The sequence below is a fragment of the Arvicanthis niloticus genome, chromosome 18 (genome assembly GCF_011762505.2).
Source record: "Arvicanthis niloticus isolate mArvNil1 chromosome 18, mArvNil1.pat.X, whole genome shotgun sequence".
NCBI lineage: Eukaryota > Metazoa > Chordata > Mammalia > Rodentia > Muridae > Arvicanthis > Arvicanthis niloticus.
In genome coordinates, this window is record NC_047675.1 from 11,963,899 (window position 1) to 11,984,717 (window position 20,819).

The 20,819-nt window shown below is 50.8% G+C and overlaps 1 protein-coding gene across 6 annotated transcripts in view; it reads left to right on the top strand.

Annotated features, from left to right (window-relative positions):
* The window catches only part of Cacna1a (calcium voltage-gated channel subunit alpha1 A), a 299,938-nt gene that overhangs the window by 63,886 nt on the left and 215,233 nt on the right, over positions 1-20,819 (top strand). For all 6 annotated transcript variants that reach the window (XM_076915519.1, XM_076915517.1, XM_076915518.1 and 3 more), the window contains one exon: positions 5,127-5,425. In XM_076915519.1, coding sequence (XP_076771634.1) covers positions 5,127-5,425 — 299 coding nt within the window. The remainder of the gene's footprint in view (positions 1-5,126; positions 5,426-20,819) is intronic.

Sequence of the window (20,819 nt, forward strand, 5' to 3'; positions counted from 1 at the left end):
TCTGACTCAGGCAGTAGCACAAGGTTTGCAGGGCAAGAGCCTTTGCTGCTGAACCATCTCACTAGCCCAAAGTTTTGTGTTTTGTTTTTTAAATGAACAAACTTTGCAAAATAAACACATTTGTGGAATTGTTATCCACAGAGAGATGCTTCTAACAGGTCCCTCCAGGCCAGTCACTTTTTTTTTTATAGAATAGAAATTACAAATGCCTGGGCTGACACGATGGCTGAGGTGGGAAAGATGCTTGGCACACCTGATTATGTGAGTTTGTTTCCTGGGACCCATGTGGTAAAAGGAGAAAACTGACTTCAGTTAAGTTTTGCTCTGATCTCCAAACATTGATCTCAGCAGGTGCATACCTGCCACACAAACAGCACCCTGGACATGTTCTTCCACACACTCATTCCTCTTTCTTCTTAGACGCACACCCAGAAGGGTCAGCAGGATGGCTCAGCAGGGAAGGGTGCTGTGAAAGCGATGAGACCCAGGTCCTATCCCTGGCACCCACGTAAAGGTGGGATGAGTGAACCAACATCACAAACTGATTCTCTGGTGCTCACACACAAACAACATCGGTAATAAATAAAAGATGTCGATCTGGAGGAGCCTCCGCTCTCAGCCCGTTCAGATGCTTAGCTGACAGACATACTCTGTTCTCCTTAGTGCATATCTGACTGTCCTCTATGGAGCACAGTGTCAGCGGGTTTTAGACTCATAGCAGTGACTTAGGAGAATTTTCCAACCTTTCCTGGAGTGTGTATGTATGGGCTACTGGGCTCAGGAAGTGGCTCAGCCTGTAAAGTCCTTGCCTTTTAAGCATGAGGACCTGAGTTGATTCCTCAAATCCCATATAAGAAGTAGGGTGTGGTACTACACTCCCAGGGCTGGAGAGACAGAGTCTGGAAGATGTCTCAGGTTCGCCCACCAGCCAGCTTGGTCTACTTGGCAAACTGCAGGCCAGTGGAACTGAGGAGAACAATAAATAGAACAAAACAAAACCTGATGCCAACCTCTGTCTGTCCCCCAGTCAGTCAATCAATCAATCAATCAATCAGTCAGTCAGCCAGTCAGTCAGTCAATCATCAGTCAATTCTTTAATCAAAAAGGCAGGTAGCACCTGAGGAACAATACCTAAAGCTGTCCTCTGGCCTCCATGTGTATTTGCACACATGTGCTTGACCACCTGTGTGTATGTGCACATATACATACACACAAATGGGGTTACTCTGGAGACTCTGGAATCTTTATCCTGGGACTCCATCATCCTCCAGATCTACTCTGGTCTAAGCAGCTAAGGGGGCTTCAGAAATCCCTGCAGGTGAACACGAATCTTACCAACCCTCCTGGAAAGGCCCTGCAAGGTGCAGGTCTCCTGGGCTGACTCCTAATCTCCTTAGGTAACAGCTTCCTGGTTTATGCTATTGGCCTTTGAGACAGTGAAAAGCAGAGCAGGGTCATATATAAACATTGTCACGGTGTGGCAAGTGCCCTGAGTAGCCCCCACCCCAAGCTCTGCCGTGTGTGTGTGTGTGTGTGTGTGTGTGTGTGTGTGTGTGTGTGTGTGTGTTTGTGTGTGTGTGTGTGTGTGTGTGTGTGCGCGCGTGCCATCACCCCCAGCTCTGCCCTGTGTGTGTGAGTGCCATCACCCCAGCTCTGCCCTGTGTGTGTGTGAGTGCCCCCCAGCTCTTCCCTTTGTGTGTGTAAGTGCCATCCCCCCAGCTCTGCCCTGTGTGTGTGTGAGTGCCACCCCCCCAGCTCTGCCCTGTGTGTGTGTGAGTGCCATCCCCCCAGCTCTGCCCTGTGTGTGTGTGAGTGCCATCCCCCCAGCTCTGCCCTGTGTGTGTGTGTGAGTGCCATCCCCCAGCTCTGCCCTGTGTGTGTGTGTGAGTGCCATCCCCCCAGCTCTGCCCTGTGTGTGTGTGAGTGCCATCCCCCAGCTCTGCCCTGTGTGTGTATGAGTGCCATTCCCCCTACCCCCTCACCCCCCCCCCACAGCTCTGCCCTGTGTGTTTTAATCACTTACACCATGCATGCTGTATCAAATTCTTTGTTGTGATTTATTTATATGCTTCCTTGTTTGAGGCAGGATTTGACTAGCCTAAAGTGCACCCTGGAGCTCAGACTGTCCTTGAACTTAGAACAATTCTCCTGCCTCTGCCTCTTTGGTGACAGGTAGATACCACCACACCTGGCTTGTTCTGACAAATTAGAAAATCTTAAAATGTACAGAACTTATACACAGACATAACATCATTCTAGAATGTTTCAAATGAACTCAAATACTGTGTGTGGGCCAAGCAGGTTTTAACTAGCTGAAGATTTGCCTCCACAGCCTCTCCCCCCTCCTTCACGCTCTGCTTTTCAGTCTACAAACATTTAGGCTTAGTGAAATTCATGACAAATCACAATCCCCCTGCCTCAGCCTCTGAGTTCCATGATGGCAGGCCTGCTCCTATAAAACAAACAAACAAACAAACAAAACAAAACAGTTCCTTTATAATTAAAACAATTTAATTGTATTTTAAAATTGTGTATGTGTATGGAGGTCCAAGCACAGCTTATGAGAGTGGAATTTCTTCCATCATATGGGTCTTGGGAATTAAGTCAGCAGGCTTAGCAGAAAACCTTGTTACCCAGCGCGCCATCTCGCTGGTCCCTGAAATCCATTCCTTCTTTTTAGAACTTTATTATTTCATTTTTTAAATATACGAGTGTTTTGTTTGAATGCATGCCTGTGCACCACGTGCCCACCTGGTGTCCAGGGATCGCCTGGAACTGGAGTTATAGCTGGTTGTAAGCCGCCATGTAGGTGCTGGGAATCCTGCTGAGGTCCTTTGGAAGAGCAGCCTGAACTCTGCCGGTTTGGCCACTTTTCTAGCTCCCAAAACTATTTCTTGGTACATCTGATTTAGAAGATAGCTCCACGTCCTATAAACCTGAAGCTACTACATGAATAGGGCCTGAAACACTGCCCATACATAGTCTTACTCCACAAGCCGCAAGCTCGCATGCTGTGGCGTCTCAGGCGATGCCGTACTGTGGACCCAAATAGAAAGAACCCAGATGCCCATTGTAAAAAGAAACCGGACAAGCAAATTGTAGAATTTTCTTTGTAGAGTATTATACAGCAAAGAAAATGTGTCACCCACAGGTTCTGCAGGATGGCGCTTACTATGGGATCAAAAGAAGCAAAACATAACTCCTGCCGAGGAAGGCATGCCAAGGTCATAAATAAAGCTGAAAGAATTAGCAGAATGCTCCGGCAGAAGTTACACTGGCGCTGGCCCCTGTGTAGGCCTGTGGGCGGGTTTCTGGGGAGCTGGCTTCCAGGAGGGTTCATTCGCAGCAATTCCTCAACTTGTTCATTTGTGATTTATGTAGTTTTCTCTGTGTTTATGGAGTTTCCAAATAGAAAGAAAGAAAAAAAGCAGGTGGGGTGATCCAAGTGCCTTATACAGCAGGGTTCAAGCCGACCTAGGCCAGCAGCCCCAGCCTAGCACCCTAGGAAGGTGAGTGGTCTGCTCCTGGGAGCTCACAGGTGCTGCCACCAGGATCTCCTAAACATTAGCTTGGATTGCTACCCCCCACCCGGGGTCCACAGCCTTCCTAGAAGTGCCCCAAACGGCCCTCCAAGCTCGTTAAAACTGTCTTCTGCTCAACAGACCCGCATTTGTTGAGCGACGGCCACCCGCACCAAGTCTCCAGACCAAACCCTCTGGTCTTCTAAGTTTCTTCCTTCCTGCTGGGCACGCCTCGTTCTAGGCAGCGACGCGGACCTCGGGTGGCAGGCAAGGTCCCCTGTGCGGGAGGACTCTGTCCCGACTTCCCCCTGCGCGCCTGGCCGTGCCTGCTCCCGCGCCGGTGATTGGTTGCGCGTGTCGCCGGGTGGGTCTTGCTCTAGGGCGCAGGGCCGCGATCTAGCCCCGGTTCCCGGCCGGGCAGCTCCCTCCTCGCACCCCGCACCTCTTCTTTCAGCGGAGCTGGGGGAAGGGAGGGAGGTGCCCGGGGGTGGGATGCTGCCAGGCTCTGCCGCAGCCCGAGCCGCTGCCGAGCGCCGCGCACCGCCCTCCCTCGCTCGTTCGCTTGCTCTCTCGCCTCCTTCCCCCCGTGGGGAATTTTCAAGACTGCGCTGCTGCAATTTCCCCCCGGCCGAGGCTGCGCCGCGCCTGGCTGCGCGCACACACGCTTCCGCGCGCAGAGGAGCCGGCGGCTGCTGAATCAGGAGGAAAACAGATCGGCTTTTTCAAAGCCGGGGACCAGCGGCTCCCTGACGCCTCCGAGCCCCGCCGCGCCCCTGCGCCCCGCTCCTCCGCCCCCCGCTCTCCAGTCGGGTTGGATTTGGGGGGAGGGGCTGCAGCGTTTTCAGGAATTTTCTATTCTTTCCAGGTCTAGGAAAGTCAGCAAAACAGACGGACAAATCCTTCGCTGCCACCCTCTTCCTATAGCAAAGACCTGGTTTTGTTTTTTTGTTATTTAATTTTTCCTTCTTTTTATTTTATTTTTTCTAATGGGCCGAGCCCACGCCTTTAGCAAGATGCCAAGCTGACCGGGACCTCGGAGGAATTTGAAGCTAGTCGCTGCGTCCCAGGGAGGGGGGGACGTCCTTCGCTTAGACTTCGCGTTTTAAAGGGGGTGTGCATTGGAGCGTTGCTTTAAAAAAAAAAAAAAGAAACTGATCTTTTTACACTATTTTTTAACTGATTTTTTTTTAACTGAAAAAAATTTTTTTTCTTCTCCGGAGTGGGTGGCCGGGGATCGCCTGGATCGCGTCCCCGGTTATTTTTGCCGCGCCCCTCCCCCGCGCCCCGCCCCCGCGCCCTCCCCCGCACCCCTCCTCCCGCCCGGGGTCACCGCCTCTGCCGGCATGTCCCGAGCCGCGCTCCCCGGCTCGGCCGGGCCGTCCCGCTCGTGAGCCCCCCGAGCCGAGGCCGGGCGCCGCCGCCCGATGGGCTGGGCCGTGGAGCGTCTCCGCAGTCGCAGGTGCAGCCGCCGTCCCCACAGCCCGGCCAGCCTGAGCAGCGGCGGCGGTGGTGGTGGTGGTGGTGGTGGCGGTGGCCGTGGCTTCCGCAGCGCTCGCCGCAGCAACAGCAGCCGCCGCGTAACCCGAGGCCCTTTGCTCTTTGCAGAATGGCCCGCTTTGGAGACGAGATGCCGGGCCGCTACGGCGCAGGCGGAGGAGGCTCAGGGCCGGCCGCCGGGGTGGTCGTGGGCGCCGCGGGCGGCCGAGGAGCCGGGGGCAGCCGGCAGGGCGGGCAGCCCGGAGCGCAGAGGATGTACAAGCAGTCGATGGCGCAGAGAGCGCGGACCATGGCCCTCTACAACCCCATCCCTGTCCGCCAGAACTGCCTCACGGTCAACCGCTCCCTGTTCCTCTTCAGTGAAGACAACGTGGTGAGAAAATACGCCAAAAAGATCACGGAATGGCCATATCCTTTTGCCCCAGCCCGGGCGGCTGCGCCTCCCCTCCTCCTCCTCTACCTCCTCCTCTTCTTCCTTCTCCTCTTCTTCCTCCTCCTCCTCCTCTCTCTGCGGGGCTGGGAGAGAGACCTGGGGACTGATGGGAGCTGGGGGGCTTCTCGGCGGCTAGGGGCTGGAGATGGGGGCCCGGTAGCTGAGGGAGGCAGCCTCCAGGCCTGCTGGGCTGCAGCTGCAGAGTGAGCCTGCGAGTAGTTAGGAGGCTTGGGACTGGGGAGTGAGTGGTTCCTTGTGAAGACCGAAGGTCTGGATCCTGGGTCGCGCGGGGACACTGATGGGGGCTCTTCCGATGGAGTCTGACTTCTGATGGAGCCCTAGCTGGGCCAGTGCCTGGACGATTTGGATTATAGGGTGGGAGAACCCATACATGTCCCCCTCAAATCCTTTGGAATAGTACTCCGGTCTCTCAACCCTGGCCTTCTACCCAAGGTGGGATCCTCAGGCCTAGAGTATGGGATACCATGTGGCCTGCCGGTGGAGAAGCCATCCCTCAGCTAGTGGCTCTGGGTGGGCCACCAGCTGCATCTGGGGACCATTTTTTTTTTTTTTTTTAGTGGTTTGAGGGACACATCTTCAGAACCTCTAGGAGCAACTTCCATTCCCTCCTGTCACAGATCAGAGCCCCTTCAGCGTTATCTTTTGGGGTGTAAAGAAACATAATGGTATCCACCTGGTGAGGCTCATGGCCTGGGAAGGACTTGAGGTGGGTTGTTTCAGTATGAGGGAAGGCTGAAGGAAGGGAAAGAAGTGGGGGACCCTTTGAAGGGCTGCTTGTGGACTTGGGTTTAGCTTCTCATACACTGGGGAGCTGGGGAGGAACGCCAGGAGGATCAGCCTCCATATGGACATCTTGGGCAGGTAGGCAATGCCCCTTCCATGAACGACCCAGAGGAAAATGGCAAAGAGCCGTTTCTCCTCTGCTGAGACTGATTGCACACAGTGCCCCGATTCCATGAAGTCCTCATTTGCTTCCCATAAACCTAGAAGAGGACTTGGCTTTGCATCTGGGGTGATGCAGGCAGGCGTGAGTGGGTAGAGTCGAGGCTTCTCTGCCATCTAAGCATGACCCAGATTCCCGGTGTGGGGGGACACACCCTGCTCCCCAGGCTGGCTGGCCACCCTGCCATGCCCAAATATGCCTCTTGGCTTTTCAGGCTCCAGTCTGTTGAGGGCCAAAATTATCTGGGCTGGTCAGGTACTTAGAGTTTGTAAGGGATCTGTAGCTCCTCTGTAATGGGTGGAGCCCTTCCATCTCAGGCAAAGGTGGGCTCTTGGAGTTTCTGCTCAAAGAGCACAGAGGGGGTGCGTTCACTTCTGGGGGGCTCCAGATGGTCGGTTTCTGGGGCTGTGAAATTATATTGAGAGCAGGAGGTTTTGGAGTACGTGGCTTACTTGGAGGCTGGTGAAAATTAAGATTTATGTAGTCAAAGGCCTTTTTTTTTTTCTTTTTTTTTTTGAGGGATGTCTCCTTAACCACAGTGTTATTGGTGCTTCAGATAGGTGCCAGGATTTTACCCCCGAATTCCACCTTGCAAAGGTTGGTCCTGAAGGCTGGCAGTGTGCCCTCCCAAACATCCCAGCCCAGTAACATGCTCAGAGGATTCGTGACCTTAATATAAATAATGGAAAGTGTAGCTGGGGCTCTGAGAGTGTCAGGGGGTCCGAACACAGCTTCAGACGGCTCTAGGGGCTGCCGTCTCAGGGGAGCATCAGTGGACTGATAGGCTTTCTTGTTGAATGGCTTTCCCCTTTCTGTAGCCTTTCAAGAGGAGGCAGAAGCGTTGGGGAGCCCCTCTGTTGTCCTTAGCTCACCCCTGTCCATCCTGGATGCTGCAGTTCTGAGGGCTGTAGGTGATGGGCCCTCACAAGAGGCATGTTTGGGCTGAGCCCTGGGTACCACGAGAGCACCCCAACCTGGTTTCTTGGCTAGTTCAGGCCTCACTTGCACTGGGGTAGCTTTGGAATGAGTATGTGCAGTTTCCCGCCCTCTCTGCAGAGCCTCTGTTCCCTTTTTGGCCTGAAGAATCAAACACTGTTATACAGCCCCACTCCAGAAGGGAGCGCTTCCCATCCCAGACCCAGCAAAGTCCAAGCCTGGTCATCATGCAGGGAGCTGCTTCCGGGAGGGGTGGGGAGGAAGGAACAGAAGACCTGAGGCTGTTCCATCAAGAAATTCAGGCCAGTGGGAGGAGATACTGTAGACTTGCCTGGGAATCAAGATACAACCACACAGAACACTGACTTTAAAAAGATAAAAAAACAAAACAAAAAACCAAATATTATTGGCACTGAAAAAATAAGCATTTCAGTAATTTCTCTAAACTTTTTTTTAGGGAGGTGAAGACAGGGTCTCTATGACACCAGCTTTACTTCGTGCTGGAGCTGGAATCAGGGTCTCACGCATGCTCGGCAAGCACTTTAGCAGCTGAAATACATTCAGAATTTTTAAGAATAAAGTCTAAGACGCGTACAGGCAAGCTTAAGAGTTGGGTCTGGCACCATTGATGAGTGTGCCGCCTCCAGGCTAAAGGACCTCTATCCTGCCCTTCCTGGTCGCACCCCAACAAGATCAGCTGACCTTCTAACCTCCTTTTACGCCTCATGGAAATGGGACTGGAGCAGTGTTCTTTTGTACCTTCTGCTCTGTGGGTACCTTTAAGATGTTTTCTCATACTGTAAGTGCATCTACTGTGTGGTGGCCTCTGGGATGTTTATCATGGGCCTTTCGGAGTGTTCTCTTCTATGCTTTCTGTTGTTTCCCTCAGAGCTGGTCTTGGAGTAGCCTGTCCCCACCAGTTTCTAATGCGTGAAGCAAGGCAGACTTTTAGAGATCAGTTATTGAGGGCCATGGGGCCATATGAAAGATGTCCATCTTTGCTCTCTGTGGAGGGGGAAGGATTACAGGACTGTGGAGTTGACTGTGGCAAAGGGAATCCTTCTCCCACTTGCCAGTTCCACTGTGGTCAACTGCTAAGGGTGGACCCTTGTTTTCTCTCCACTTTGGGACAGTCGGCCACCTCAGTTCCATCCTCTCTGTCTCCCAGCAGCTCAGGCTGGAGGCCGGTCTCAAGAAGAGGTGTCCTTGTGTCCGGGTAAGAAACTCTGAGTATGATCTATAACTTGTGCTGTTCTCTCAGCGAGCTGCCCTGAGTGGCATACACCTTCACGTGTGGCCCCACTCATTGGAAGTCTGATTAGAATGTGGAGAAGAGGGGCCGTGATGACCCCCACAGAGCTCAGATCCATTAATTCTGTAAAAGGAACCTCAACTTCTCTAGAGCGTCCCTTCATGATGCCACCTGCTCCATCAAATGCCAGTGTCATCTGTCCACCCTCCTTATGCAGTGTGCCCCCCTGCACTGCCTGTGACTCCTGACTGTCCAGTGCTAGGGCCCTGGTCTGTGTGCTCATCACACACTGTCTGAGTCTGTAAAACTCGAGAAGGAGCCTGGAGTCATCATGGCGTCAGGGGCCTGTGGGCACTGGCTAATTGGTTCTCCTTCAGAACTGAGAAGTGTGACAGGACCCCCAAGAGATACAATAGCATGTGGTCAGACACTTGGCCTGACCTGAAACATAGAATGTTCTAGAGAGTTTTACTGACATGGAGAGATGTTTTGAGCTATAGAGTTTCTGTACTATATCCACTTGCCAGGAGTTTCCAGAGAAGCCATCTGGGAAGTAAGAATTATCCTGGCTTTGTCACTGGGAAGTTTATTCCACAAAGGTATGATCCCTCATACCTTCACAGTCTCTGAATCCAAAAATCTCTGAGAACCTGAAGATCTGCCCATCTGAAAGCAAAACCAACCTGGTTCAGGGTCTGTATGGTCTTTTGAGGTGCTGGGGTGGGACCCAGCGGGTCATGTATGTTGGGCCACTGAACCCCAAGCCCCAGCTCTTGTGCAGCCCCCTTGGCAAGCATCAGGGTAGGCTTTGAAGTAGAAAAACCAACGTGTTTAATGAAGGCCTCCTGATGAAGTCCCCACTCTCCCACCCCATCCCCCCTGCCAGGAATATCTCAGAGACAGAGGGACCTAATTTAACTGTGGCGTTCAGCTTAGGATTTTCTGACTTAACATGAGGCTGGAGAAAGGGCATACAGGCAATAGGTGCCATAATCAGGATTTTGAATTGTGGTTCTATCTTGGGCTAGCAGTATATGGTCTGTCGACAGCTTGCCATGCTGGGCAACTGAACAAACAGTAGTGCCAGGTGGCCAGTGATGGCAAGGGTGATGGCTGATGTGGGCTCATTCAGGGGCTGCAGGGCTGATTCCATGATTTCAGTTTATCTGGTGGTATCGTTGATTCTTCAAGATATGGTTCCACCGTAAGCAAAGGCGCATCTGTCTGGCAGGGATTCTGGGTCTTACGTTTGTAGGGTTTCTTTTATTAAGATGACAGTTCTGGTCTGTCGTTGGGATGTGGCTCAGGATTCTGTCTTTCCATCGGGTGCTCTTTCCTCTCCTCCCGCCTCCTCTTTGAGACAGATCTCACTATGTAGCTCATGTTGATCTTGAACTCATGACCCTGATGCCTCAGTCTCCACCGTGCTGGGATTGTATCCAGTGTGCTTCTGGGGGCCCCTCTGCTGCCAATTCAGGGCTGTGCTTCGGGTCTCCAGGTCATTCTAGCACATCCTGTGGTCTGTTCTCTTCTGCTTGGAAAGTAGGTTTGCCGAGGTGTGATCTCTTTGTAACAGGCTCTGTCTTTCGTGTGTGTATTGGTTGATGAGTTTTGACAGATGTGTAGGCTGGGGAACCACTGTCCTGTTTGACATAGAGAACAGCTCCATCTCCCCAAAATATTCCCTGTTCCTGTTCTGAGTCAGCACCTCACATCTCCAGTCCCTTGTGACCTGTGACCTCATCTCCTTTTCTAGAGTTTTTTTTCTTTTTCTAGAAGGTTCTAGAAATAGAATCATACACTAGCTTTTTTTTTTTTTCTTCTTCAGTGCTATGGATGGAACCCTGAGCCTCCTGCAGTGCAGGCAAGAGCGCCACCATTGAGCTACAGCCCTAGTTCTTGATTTTCTGAGGCAGTCTCTGGATCTGCCTGCCTTCTTGATCTGCATCCCAGTGCTGGGAGGCAGGCAGCAGCACAGAGCTTTCAGAGGCTGGCTTCACTCTGGTCTGTAGTAGCCTGGTTATCATTAGCTTACCTCCAACTCCGCCCACTGGATCCCGGCTCGTTAGGTAAGCCTGGCTTCCCCAAAACTCACTGTTTAGACCAGGATGGACTCAAACGCACAGAGATCCACCTGCCTCTGCCTCCTGAGTGCTGGGATTAAAGGTGTGATTGCTAAGTAGTACTCAGTGGATGGGCTACAGTTTGTCCCCTGGGTCCCAGCTGAAGGACAATTTGGATATCTCCAGTGTGGGTGATTACGATCAGTGGCAGATGTTAATGCCAGTGTCCGGGCATTATTGGAAATACTGTGGAGATATAGTTCAATGCTTTTTGGTAAAGGCCCAGGTTTGGGATGGGTGGGTTTCCTGATAGGAGCACACTTAATTTTGCAAGGGATGAGATGTCCAAACTGTCCTCCAGGGTGGCCACGGGGAGCCTTCCACTGTCTGTTATCCCTTAGACCCCAGATCCTGAGCTCCACACCAAGGGGGGAAGACCAGACACTGTGCTTTGTAAGGGACAGTGGTTAGATGCCATAGCTGGGTGTGACTGCGGATATACTCAGAAGCTCTGTGTTCACACTAGAAGGGGTCCTTGTTTCTGCAGTGGCAAAAAAGTCAGGCTCTGTCACTCCATTGTCTTCATCACAACAGATCTGTGCTGGCCAAGTCACCTTAAATGTTTGTTGAGTGAGCACTAGAAGGGCCTGTCTTCACCCACAAGCTATCTGCTGCAACATCTGACTTGGCCGTATGCTGATATTTTCATGTTCCAGGTTTTCAGGGCAGAGGCCTGGGGGCTCTGAACAAGGCTGTTAAGTCAGGGAAGGTCTCCTAAGTGGTGCTTGGGCAGTTGAAAGCAGGGCCTTTGGAGATGGAACGTGAACTGTCTGCCAGGTGATTGGGTGCTCACCCTTGTTGGCTGCTGCTCCATAGAATAGAACGTGCATGCATGTTGTCTCTGGTAAAGTTGCTACTAGGAGGGTTTACTTGGCCCCACTCTCATGCAGCTAGCATGTTTCCAAGAGTCATCTCCTCTGGAAAGGGCGAGGAGTCTCGAAGAGGACAGAGGGAGAAGAAAACCTTCCAGGGGCTGGAGATGTGGCTTGGCTGGTGCTTGCCCAACATGCACAAAGCCCTGGGTTCTGTGCCCAGCATTGTAGAAACTAGGAATTGTGGCACACATCTGTGATTTCAGCACCCAGGAGGTGGAGGCAGGAGGATTAGAAGTACAGAGTCATCCTGGGCTACATAGCCAGTTTGAGGCCAGTCTGGGCTACATGAGGCCCTGTCTCAGACAAACAGAAACCTCAATAGAACAAAACCGTAACCAGGAAATCTCTTGGCATGTGAGTAGATCAGCCCTGAGTGTTAGATTTCTTGAAGCCACCCCATCTCTGGTGTTGAGGCCTCCGATTCCACACTGCAGGTTATGAGGAGGCTGCTTCTGCTAGCATGTTCAGAGGCTCTTGGGGCAGGGTTGTGGGGTGCTGCTGAGAAAATGGTTGGCTTGTCAAGAACTTTTCAAAACAGCATTCCATTCTGTCTTCAGTAAGTAGTTTTGGTGTGCACACGTGTATGTGTGCGTAAGTGTGTGTGTGCGTGTGTGTGTGTGTGTGTGTGTGTGTGTGTAGACAGGTCTGGCCTTTGAACTTTTTATCCTCCTGCCTCTGCCTCCCAAATGCTGAGATAATAATTGTGGGCTTCCATGTAGGTTTCCCGGTGGTGTGTACCCAAGATGGGCCCGTGTGAATTTGTCAGGCTGAACATTACTGTTTTTAACATATCCCTCAAACATTGTGCATCCTTGATTCTTTCTAGAAGCTTTCAGGGAAAGGGAAAAAAACCAACAAAACAAAACAAAACAAAAAAACCCTCACGTCCGTTTGGCCCACTTTTCGATTCCCTTCGGTTTAAGATAAAATTACTTCCCTTCTGATGCTCCCTCCTCCCTCTGCTCGGTCCCTCCCTCAAGGGTGACAGGGTGAGGGTTTGAACTGTGTAATTAGCTTTCTAGAGCCTCCCTCCCAACCCTTGTCCTGTCCTTCTGAGACCAAAGGCTCCAGCAGCTTCTGTGGCCATCCTTGGGTGATCACTGTAGACCCACCAGAAGATCACTGCTCAGATCTTGGATTAGAATTTGGGAGTTTTCTTGGTGTGGAAAACCCACCTATCAGGAGAATCATGAGTTTGAGGTCAGTCTCGGCCTCGTATCAGAAACCCAAACAAAACAGTATGTTGAGTGTGCCTCCCCAAACTCCCAGCTCTGTCTCCCCTGAATATCTAAGAGAGTGAAAAAACTCAAGGAATATTCTTGGGGGGTGGGGTGGGCAAGACAGGCAGACTGTGTGAGCTGCCTCCCTCAGTTATCTGCCCTGGGTTTTTGAGGTGCCCATTAGTTCTGGATAAATGTGGATGTTGGTGTCTACAGATGCATTTCTGTTGTTTTGGGGTGCTGGGGATTGAACCCAGGGCCTCAAATCCATTGATGTGTGTGTGTGTGTGTGTGTGTGTGTGTGTGTGTGTGTGTGTGTATGTGTATTCATATGTATGCATGGATGAAGCAGTGTAGACATTTTATTTTCTGAGACATAATCTCTCATTGGCCTGGAGCTTTCTAAGAAGGACAGGCTGGATGGCTAGTGGGCCCTGGGATCTTTCTGTTTCTACCTCTCTAGTGCTGGAGTGACCAGCACATTGCCACCAAGCTTGACATTTTATGTGTGTCTTGGGAATTGAACTAACGTCCTCATGCTAACAAAGCAGACGCCTGGCTGACTGAGCCATTTCTCTGACAGCACCCTTCACTGTCCTCTATGACCCCCACCCCACCCCCATGCTAGGTATGGAAAAAGGGCCTTATGAATGAATGCTTGCCACATGCCCTGCCACTGAGTGGCACCATCAACCCCCCTTTATCCTTTATTTTGAGAAAGGCTCTCACTGTGCAGCCCGGCCCCATGCTTGTCATCTTCCTACCCAACTTCTGAGTGCTGCTACCTCTTAGGTGCTTGATGGTTGGGTCACACATGATGCTCTCACTCCCATCTCCTGGGACTTAAGACATGGTCTCGCTTAATCAGCCTGCTGAGGGATACCACTCACATTGCTAGGTGGGCTTTCTACTTCGGGCCTGTCCATTTTATATGAATGACTATCAAATGGACATAAAAACTTCAATCCAAGATTCAGGGCGTGGCCCAGTGGAAGAGCACTTGCTCTGTGCACGAGGCCCTGACTTTCATCCTTAATGCCTCCCCACACTCCTAAATCAAGGGAGCAAGAACAACGTTGAGGCTGAGTCTGATCCATGAGATTAAGAAGATTCTGTCCAGTCAAGCTCTCGAGTCCTTCACCTGGACAGCTCCCTATCCCTATAGTCCCAGGCATGGGCAGGGCCATGAGGTTTGTATTTGCTGCTGTGACACCTCGTTGAGAGGAGACCAGGTCAGGAGGGAAGGGAAGCTGAAAGAGCAGGTCAGAGCTGAAACAGATAGGGATGGGCAACCTAGCTGCCGACACTCCTCAGCCCTTAAACCTGCTGCCACTGGCTTCTTGTTTGCTCAGTGAGGGCAGGGCTCCTCTGTCCAAGGAACCACAGGAGGGACATAAGATGCACAGGTGGCTTGGACAACCCCATTGTAAAAAGAGTTGGACTCCATAATCTGAAGATAGATTTAATGATAATTATTTTGTGATCATTCCTCTGTACCCCAGGGGTCTGGATACATGTTATTACAGTTCCTGGTATTACTGTGTTACTCATTTCATCTTGGGGTAATAGGGATGGATTTCAGGGCCTTGTGTCAGTGAGCTACACTCCTGAAGTGAAAAAAACCGACTTGTCTCAGGCTCTCAGAACTCATCAGTCCTTTGAATTGAACTATGAGCCACCACGTGCAAGTTCGGAACTGGACTTGGGCTCTCTGCAACCACTGCGCCATCTCTCCAGCCCCTGCATTAACCACTGCACCATCTCTCTAACCCTGCACTAACCACTGCACCATCTCTCCAGCCCTGCACTGACCACTGCACCATCTCCCCAACCCTGCACTAACCACTGCACCATCTCTCCAGCCCTGCACTAACCACTATACCATCTCTCCAGCACTGCACTAACCACTGCACCATTTCTCCAGCCCCTGCACTAACCACTGCACCATCTCTCCAGCCCTGCACTCCACTTCTGAGCTTCGTTTCTGGTTGTGTGTAGCAGTAGGGCCGTTTGCCCTTTCAACAGTTTATCTATCCTTGATGATGTACATTCTGGATCTTTCCAGTTTGGTGTGATTTTATCTCTTTTGCCTTTCGTAGCACTGCTAAAGTGATCTGTGGGTAATTTCTAAGTCACGGAATGAATGAATTCAGGGTGTTCTTTGAGTCCATGCCTGGGCATCAAGTTTCAGCTAGAGTCAGCTGAGAGCTGTCAGTGTTTAGTGGACACCAGCTACCACACAGGCTAGTCTTGAGCAGTCTCTTAGTCCACAAGTGGTTCTTCTGCAAGACTGGATCGTTCAGGCAGTCCCTAGCCTGTGTGTTCTTGTGGGAACTCGTAGTTTGGGCTTTGGTAGTGGCATTGGCTACGTAGAAGTGTGGGGCAGAGTGGAGGACTTGAGTCCAGCAGTGGCTGTGTCTCAGACCCCACCTTTGAGGGCCACTGGCTGGATGATCTCAGATGTGTCTCCTGTGCCTTGTCTTCTGCCGCAACTCAGTGTGCAAACGAGACTTCACCCTCGGAAGCTTAGTCCTCAGTGCAATAGGGTTGAGATGTGAGGTCTGAAAGGTAACTAGGTAGAGATGGAGGCGTGGCTCAGTTATACAGTTCTGCCGTAGATTCCCCCAGTGAGGGGCTGGGGTGTGGCTTAGACATAGAGACCCTGCCTAACATCCTCCAGTGAGAGGCTGGGGGTGAGACTAGTGGTAGAATTCCTGCTTAGGGTCCCCAAGTGAGGAGTTAGGGGTGTGGCTCGCTGTGTGGAGTGCTTGCTCTGGGCTCATCTCATGTACAGAAAAGATGGAAACGATGAATAGGACCTGAGGGTCCTCCTTATGTGAATAGGCTAATGCTGTTGTCAGGGTAATAGGCTTCCAGGGGCAGGATGATTCTCCCCTAGTTTCCTGGCCTTCTCTGAAGCTTTCTCTCATGCCTTCCGGTTTCCGCCATGGGCTGATGCAGTGTGATGACCCTCATAGATGTGCCTCTGACATCGGGCTCCAAAGCTTTGAGAAACGCATTTGTTTTCTTCATACATTACCCAGCATGTGATATGCCATTACAACATCACACAAAGGCTGAGGGCATCGTGCAGTCTATGTATCAGGCTTTTAGTGGCTCTCTTCTCGGATGACTGACTGACTGACTGACGTGGTGCTTCCTATGGTAGGCAGCACTCAGCATAATGGACTCTTCTCAGGGAGATTGGTAGATAATGGACATATTTGGGCTTCTCTGACCTGATGCTTGGACTGGTGTATGCCACATAGTAGGTGCTACATGCGTTTCTGTTCCACTCTGTGTCAAACACTCCTTTGGCACATTTTATCTTATTGTTTGACGTCTATGCTGGGCTCATCCAGTCACTTCAGGATCCAAGCCTAAGGGAAGGCAGCTACAGTCTTATTTCCTTTTTCTCAAGTTCTGGGGAAGTAACCCAGTACCTCCTGCACACGCTCTGCCAGTGCTTAGCCACCAAGCCATGCACCACCAGACCTGCTGCCTGTTAATACTGGAATCTCTTGGTTCACAAGCCCAGGCCAGATTTCCCACCTCTCGACCATCTGTTTGTGTGTTTCTAATCACTTTCTCCCGTTCTCTGTGACCCAATGCCAGCCTCGCCTCACCCCCGACTGCTCCTCCTTCCTCTCACATCCTTTCTCTGCAGCCCTCCCTGCCCCCGTGAGCCTCTTTTCAAGGCATCTGATGCTTCAAAAATGTAAGAACAGACTATCTTCCTCAACGGTCTTGCAAGGCTTCAAGCTGTTTGGGCACTGAACAAACTGGAAAGAAATGGAAAGGTTTGTGGCCTTTGACTACTTTTGCAAGTTTCTTTGAGTGTGAACTTTTGATATTTCTATCAGTTTTTAATCACACTGAAGCAGTGTCTATTATAGATCATGGCTTGGGGAAGGAGGTTCCGTGAAGTTATGGTGGATGTGTGGGTCAATAGCCAGAAGGACTGTGTCTTAGGTATTTTCTGACCCAGGCAACTTAGAGAAGGAAGTGTCTATTTGGGCTTACGGTTCCAGAGGAATAAGCGTCCATCATGGTGGGGAGACACAGCATCAAGCATCAGGCATGACGGCAGGAGCAGGAAGCTGAGAGATCACATCTTCAAATATAAGCAGGAAGCAGAGAGCAGACTGGAAGTAGGGCAAGACCATAATCTCACAGCCCACTCCCAGTGCTGTACTTCTTCCAGCTGCATCACATAGACCTCCCCAAACAGTGTCACAAACTGGGAACCAAGTGTTCCAATACTGGAACCCATAGGGGTCATTCTTATTCGAACTACCACAGACAGGCACATGGATGGATGGATGGATGGATAGATGGATGGATGGATGGATGAATGAATGTATATGGATGGATAGGTGTTGGGTGGTCAATGGAGAGATGAATGGATACTTGGATAGATAGGTGGGTGTGTGGATAGGTAGATGAGTGAGTGAACAGGCTGCTTAGGAGATGGATGAGTGAATGGATGGATGGGTGAATGGATGGATACATAGATGGATAAGTGGGTGGATGGATGGGTGGACAGGTGGATGTATGGATGAGTGGGTGGATAGTTGGAGAGATGGATGGACAGATGGATGGACAGATGGATAGATGAGTGAGTAGATAGATGGATGGATGATGAGTGGGTGGACAGATGGATGAATGGATGGGTGGGTGGGTGGATTGGTGGATAGATGGTCTGGAGTAAGGATTAGAATGTGGATGGATGAGTAGACATAATGATGAAGAAATCTGACTGGAAGACAAAAACATGAATGGGAAGGTAGCTGTTGGATATCAGAGCATGGTCTAGGCAAGGTCTGTGCTCCGTCTCTGACGTGTGCTCTTATACTGACTTGGGAGCATGCCTTTCTCTGCTTCTGCCCTGCCATGCCTTCTCCGGTAACAGCCCACTCTTCTCTGCTGCTCCTGAAATCCAGTAGGCTTGAGTGGTTTTGTCATGCTTCTCTAACCAGGCTGCTCTTGACGATCAGAGAGCAGGCACCTGCCTCCGTCACACTTGGCATCTCCTCACTATGCCATACGCGAGTGTTCAGTTGGCTCAGTGTGGGAAAGGTTAGCAGAGTTGTTGATAGACGTTATTAAAATCTGGAGACATCTCATCTGTTTGCTTCAGCCGTGGGACTGAGTTGGAATTCCTTGGCTTTTGCTCTATGAGTAGAATGGTTGCCCTGAGGTGGTGAGGTAGTTGGGACCACCTCTCCTCCAGGAGGACTAAGGAAATGCCTATGATCGTTACCCAGCAGTCAGAACACACAGATTACAGCATCACAGGGTCCTGTGAGGCATTGCGGCCTGATCCCTGTAGTGTCTCTGGTCCTATGCGCCCGATATGCTCCTTCTCCCTATCCCATAGATCATCTCATTTGCATAATGGTGCTCGCTCCACCTGTGCCACTTCCTACAAGTCTCTATAGTTGCTCCTCCCTAAGTCTCCTCCTCCAAGAGGCCCAGCCTTTTCGTTTATTGAATAGCAAATGTAGAGAGATGCATGTTGAAATCTGTGGACATTCTCTCATGCACAAAGAACTTCCGAGATATTTCGATATATATCTTGTTCCATACTTTTCTATGGATGTAGACTTGTGATTACAATTCCATGTCCTTTTGGGGACACATCAGACCACCATGCCTGGTCAGGCAGGTTATACACTGAAGAGAGGTAACAGGCCACACATCAGAGGCATCACATAGCTGTATATTTGTTGATGGAACTTAAGAATCTTGCTCTGACAGATTGAAGATATTATGACAGCTTTTGACAGATGGGCTTAACAACTTGAGAAAGGGGCGTCTTGTTTAAATTCTCACAGCGGTGCTGTATGCATTGGCAGAAGCCCCAGAAAAGAGTTTTGGTAATATCTGGTGATATTCTGCTTGCTAGGGTTTGAAGCACCTCCTGTCACTGCCTCTGAGGCCTGGCTGTTCTAAACAACACTGCCGGGAACATCTTTGTGGTGAGGATCTGTCTGCGGTGCTGATACATTCTCAGTGGTGTTCCTGTCTCCATACCCATGACCATTGTTACATTGTTACTACTGCCTTTGAATCTGTGGGAGGGGCTCCGAGGTGAGCTGATTGGCTTATTCCAGACACGGATTGCTCAGAGAGGAGGAAGGACAAAATGGTCCACATGTAAAGCTTTCGGGGTAATTTTATTTGCCAGTGTCTGGAGACATTTTTGGTTGTCATGGATGTGGGTGGTGGGGAGGGATGCTGCTGTTACCTGGGTAAGAGTCAAAAATGCTTTGAGGCACCCCAAAATGCTCAGGACAGCTTCCACCACCACCAACGAAGAGTTCCTCAGCCTAGGGAGCTAGGAAAGCAGAGGCAGAAAAACCCTGATGCCCTGGGCTACTTTGAAGGGTGTGGGTGGATTTAGGATTTTTTGGGTGACTTAAATTTCATTTACAGCTTTTCTTCCCTGCTGGGTGTCTAAGCCAGTTTTCTGTGAACTTCAGATCTCACACGATCAGCAACAAGCCTGCTACCAGCAGATCCGCTGGTATAAATATAAATGAGGGTGTGGAGGGACTCGGCTGGAGTTGGGGATGTGGGATGTAAGCTGCTGTGGCCTCTCCTTTTGCCGCCTCCTCCTGTTGCCCGGCTCTTAAGTCGTGCCTCACCATCTTTGGGTTCCTGGTTTGGACATCTCTGGTGTAGCTTGTGGTTCTGGGGTCCCTTCCTTCTGTCATCAGGGTGCATCTTAGGCATCCCCAGGAGACAGGTATGGGGCCATGAAGGTTGAGATTTGAGGAGAAGAGAGCCCAGTCAGCCGGCCATCTGCTTTTACTGAGCACCTATTATGTGACACAGAGAATGAGAAGACCAGGGTCGTGTGAGCAGCATAATTTACCCCACAGGAAAGGACACAGTCTGTCCTCATTACCCTGCCCCATATGCCTTACACCTTTGACTGTCTGACACAAGTAGGGTCATGTGTTGTCTCTGCTTTGAGTCTGGGCTTTTTTTCCCCATCAGTACTGGTCAGAAGGCCTGAGTGACCATATCTGTTTCCCTGTTTCCCTAGGAAGTGACATGGATTGCTTTATTCTCCACAGTGTCCTGTGTCAAAAGTAGAGTCTAGGGGCTGGAAGGTGATAAAGTGCTTGCTTTGCAAAACAAGAGCCTGAGTTTGAATTCTAGCAGCCATGTAAAAAGCCAATGCTGGGGAGGCGAGCCAGGCAGGTCCCTGGGGCCTGCTGACCAGCCATCATAACCCGGTCTGTGAGTTCTGGGCCACCGAGAGACCCTGTTCAAAACGAGGCAAGCAGTGTTCCTGGCCTGTGCATGCTTACAATTGAATAAAGAGAGAAAGAGAGAGAGAGAGAGAGAGAGAGAGAGAGAGAGAGAGAGAGAGAAGAAGAAGAAGAAGGAGGAGGAGGAGGAGGAGGAAGAGGAGGAGGAGGAGGATGTCTGAATCTATTCTGCTCTAGTTAACAATACGCAGAAAGTGGTTTGAATCCTTACTGGATGTTTGTGTGGTTTTGGCTCTGTGTCCTCAGGAGCAGTCTGTACAAAGGATGGAACTGGATTCTATAGAGCCTGTTGGTGTTTGTGTCTGGCTTTTGAGATCAAGGCTGTCTGTCATGGTGCAGGCCCTGGGAGGAAGCATAGTCTGACTACCTGTGTTCAAATCTTAGTTCTCCCTAAATGTTAGCCATGTCACTTTGACAAAGTGCCTTTGGCCCTGAGGCCCTGTGAGGTGTACGCCGCTTGAAACCCTAGGTGATGGGATTGTATTGCAGCTCAGGACCAACATGACACAAAATGGGTGTTATTTCTGTTACAGGAGAGATGCTAGTTTGGCATACAGTGCAGAGGCACATGTGTTTCTTTTGGCCTGTGGGGAGATAACGGCTCCTTTATTTCAACAGTTTCCAGAGTAGAGAAAGCTCTCTCAGCCCCCAGCCAGTGTGGTTGCCTCCTAAATGACCAAATAGGATTTTGTACCATGCCCCAAACTATAGAACT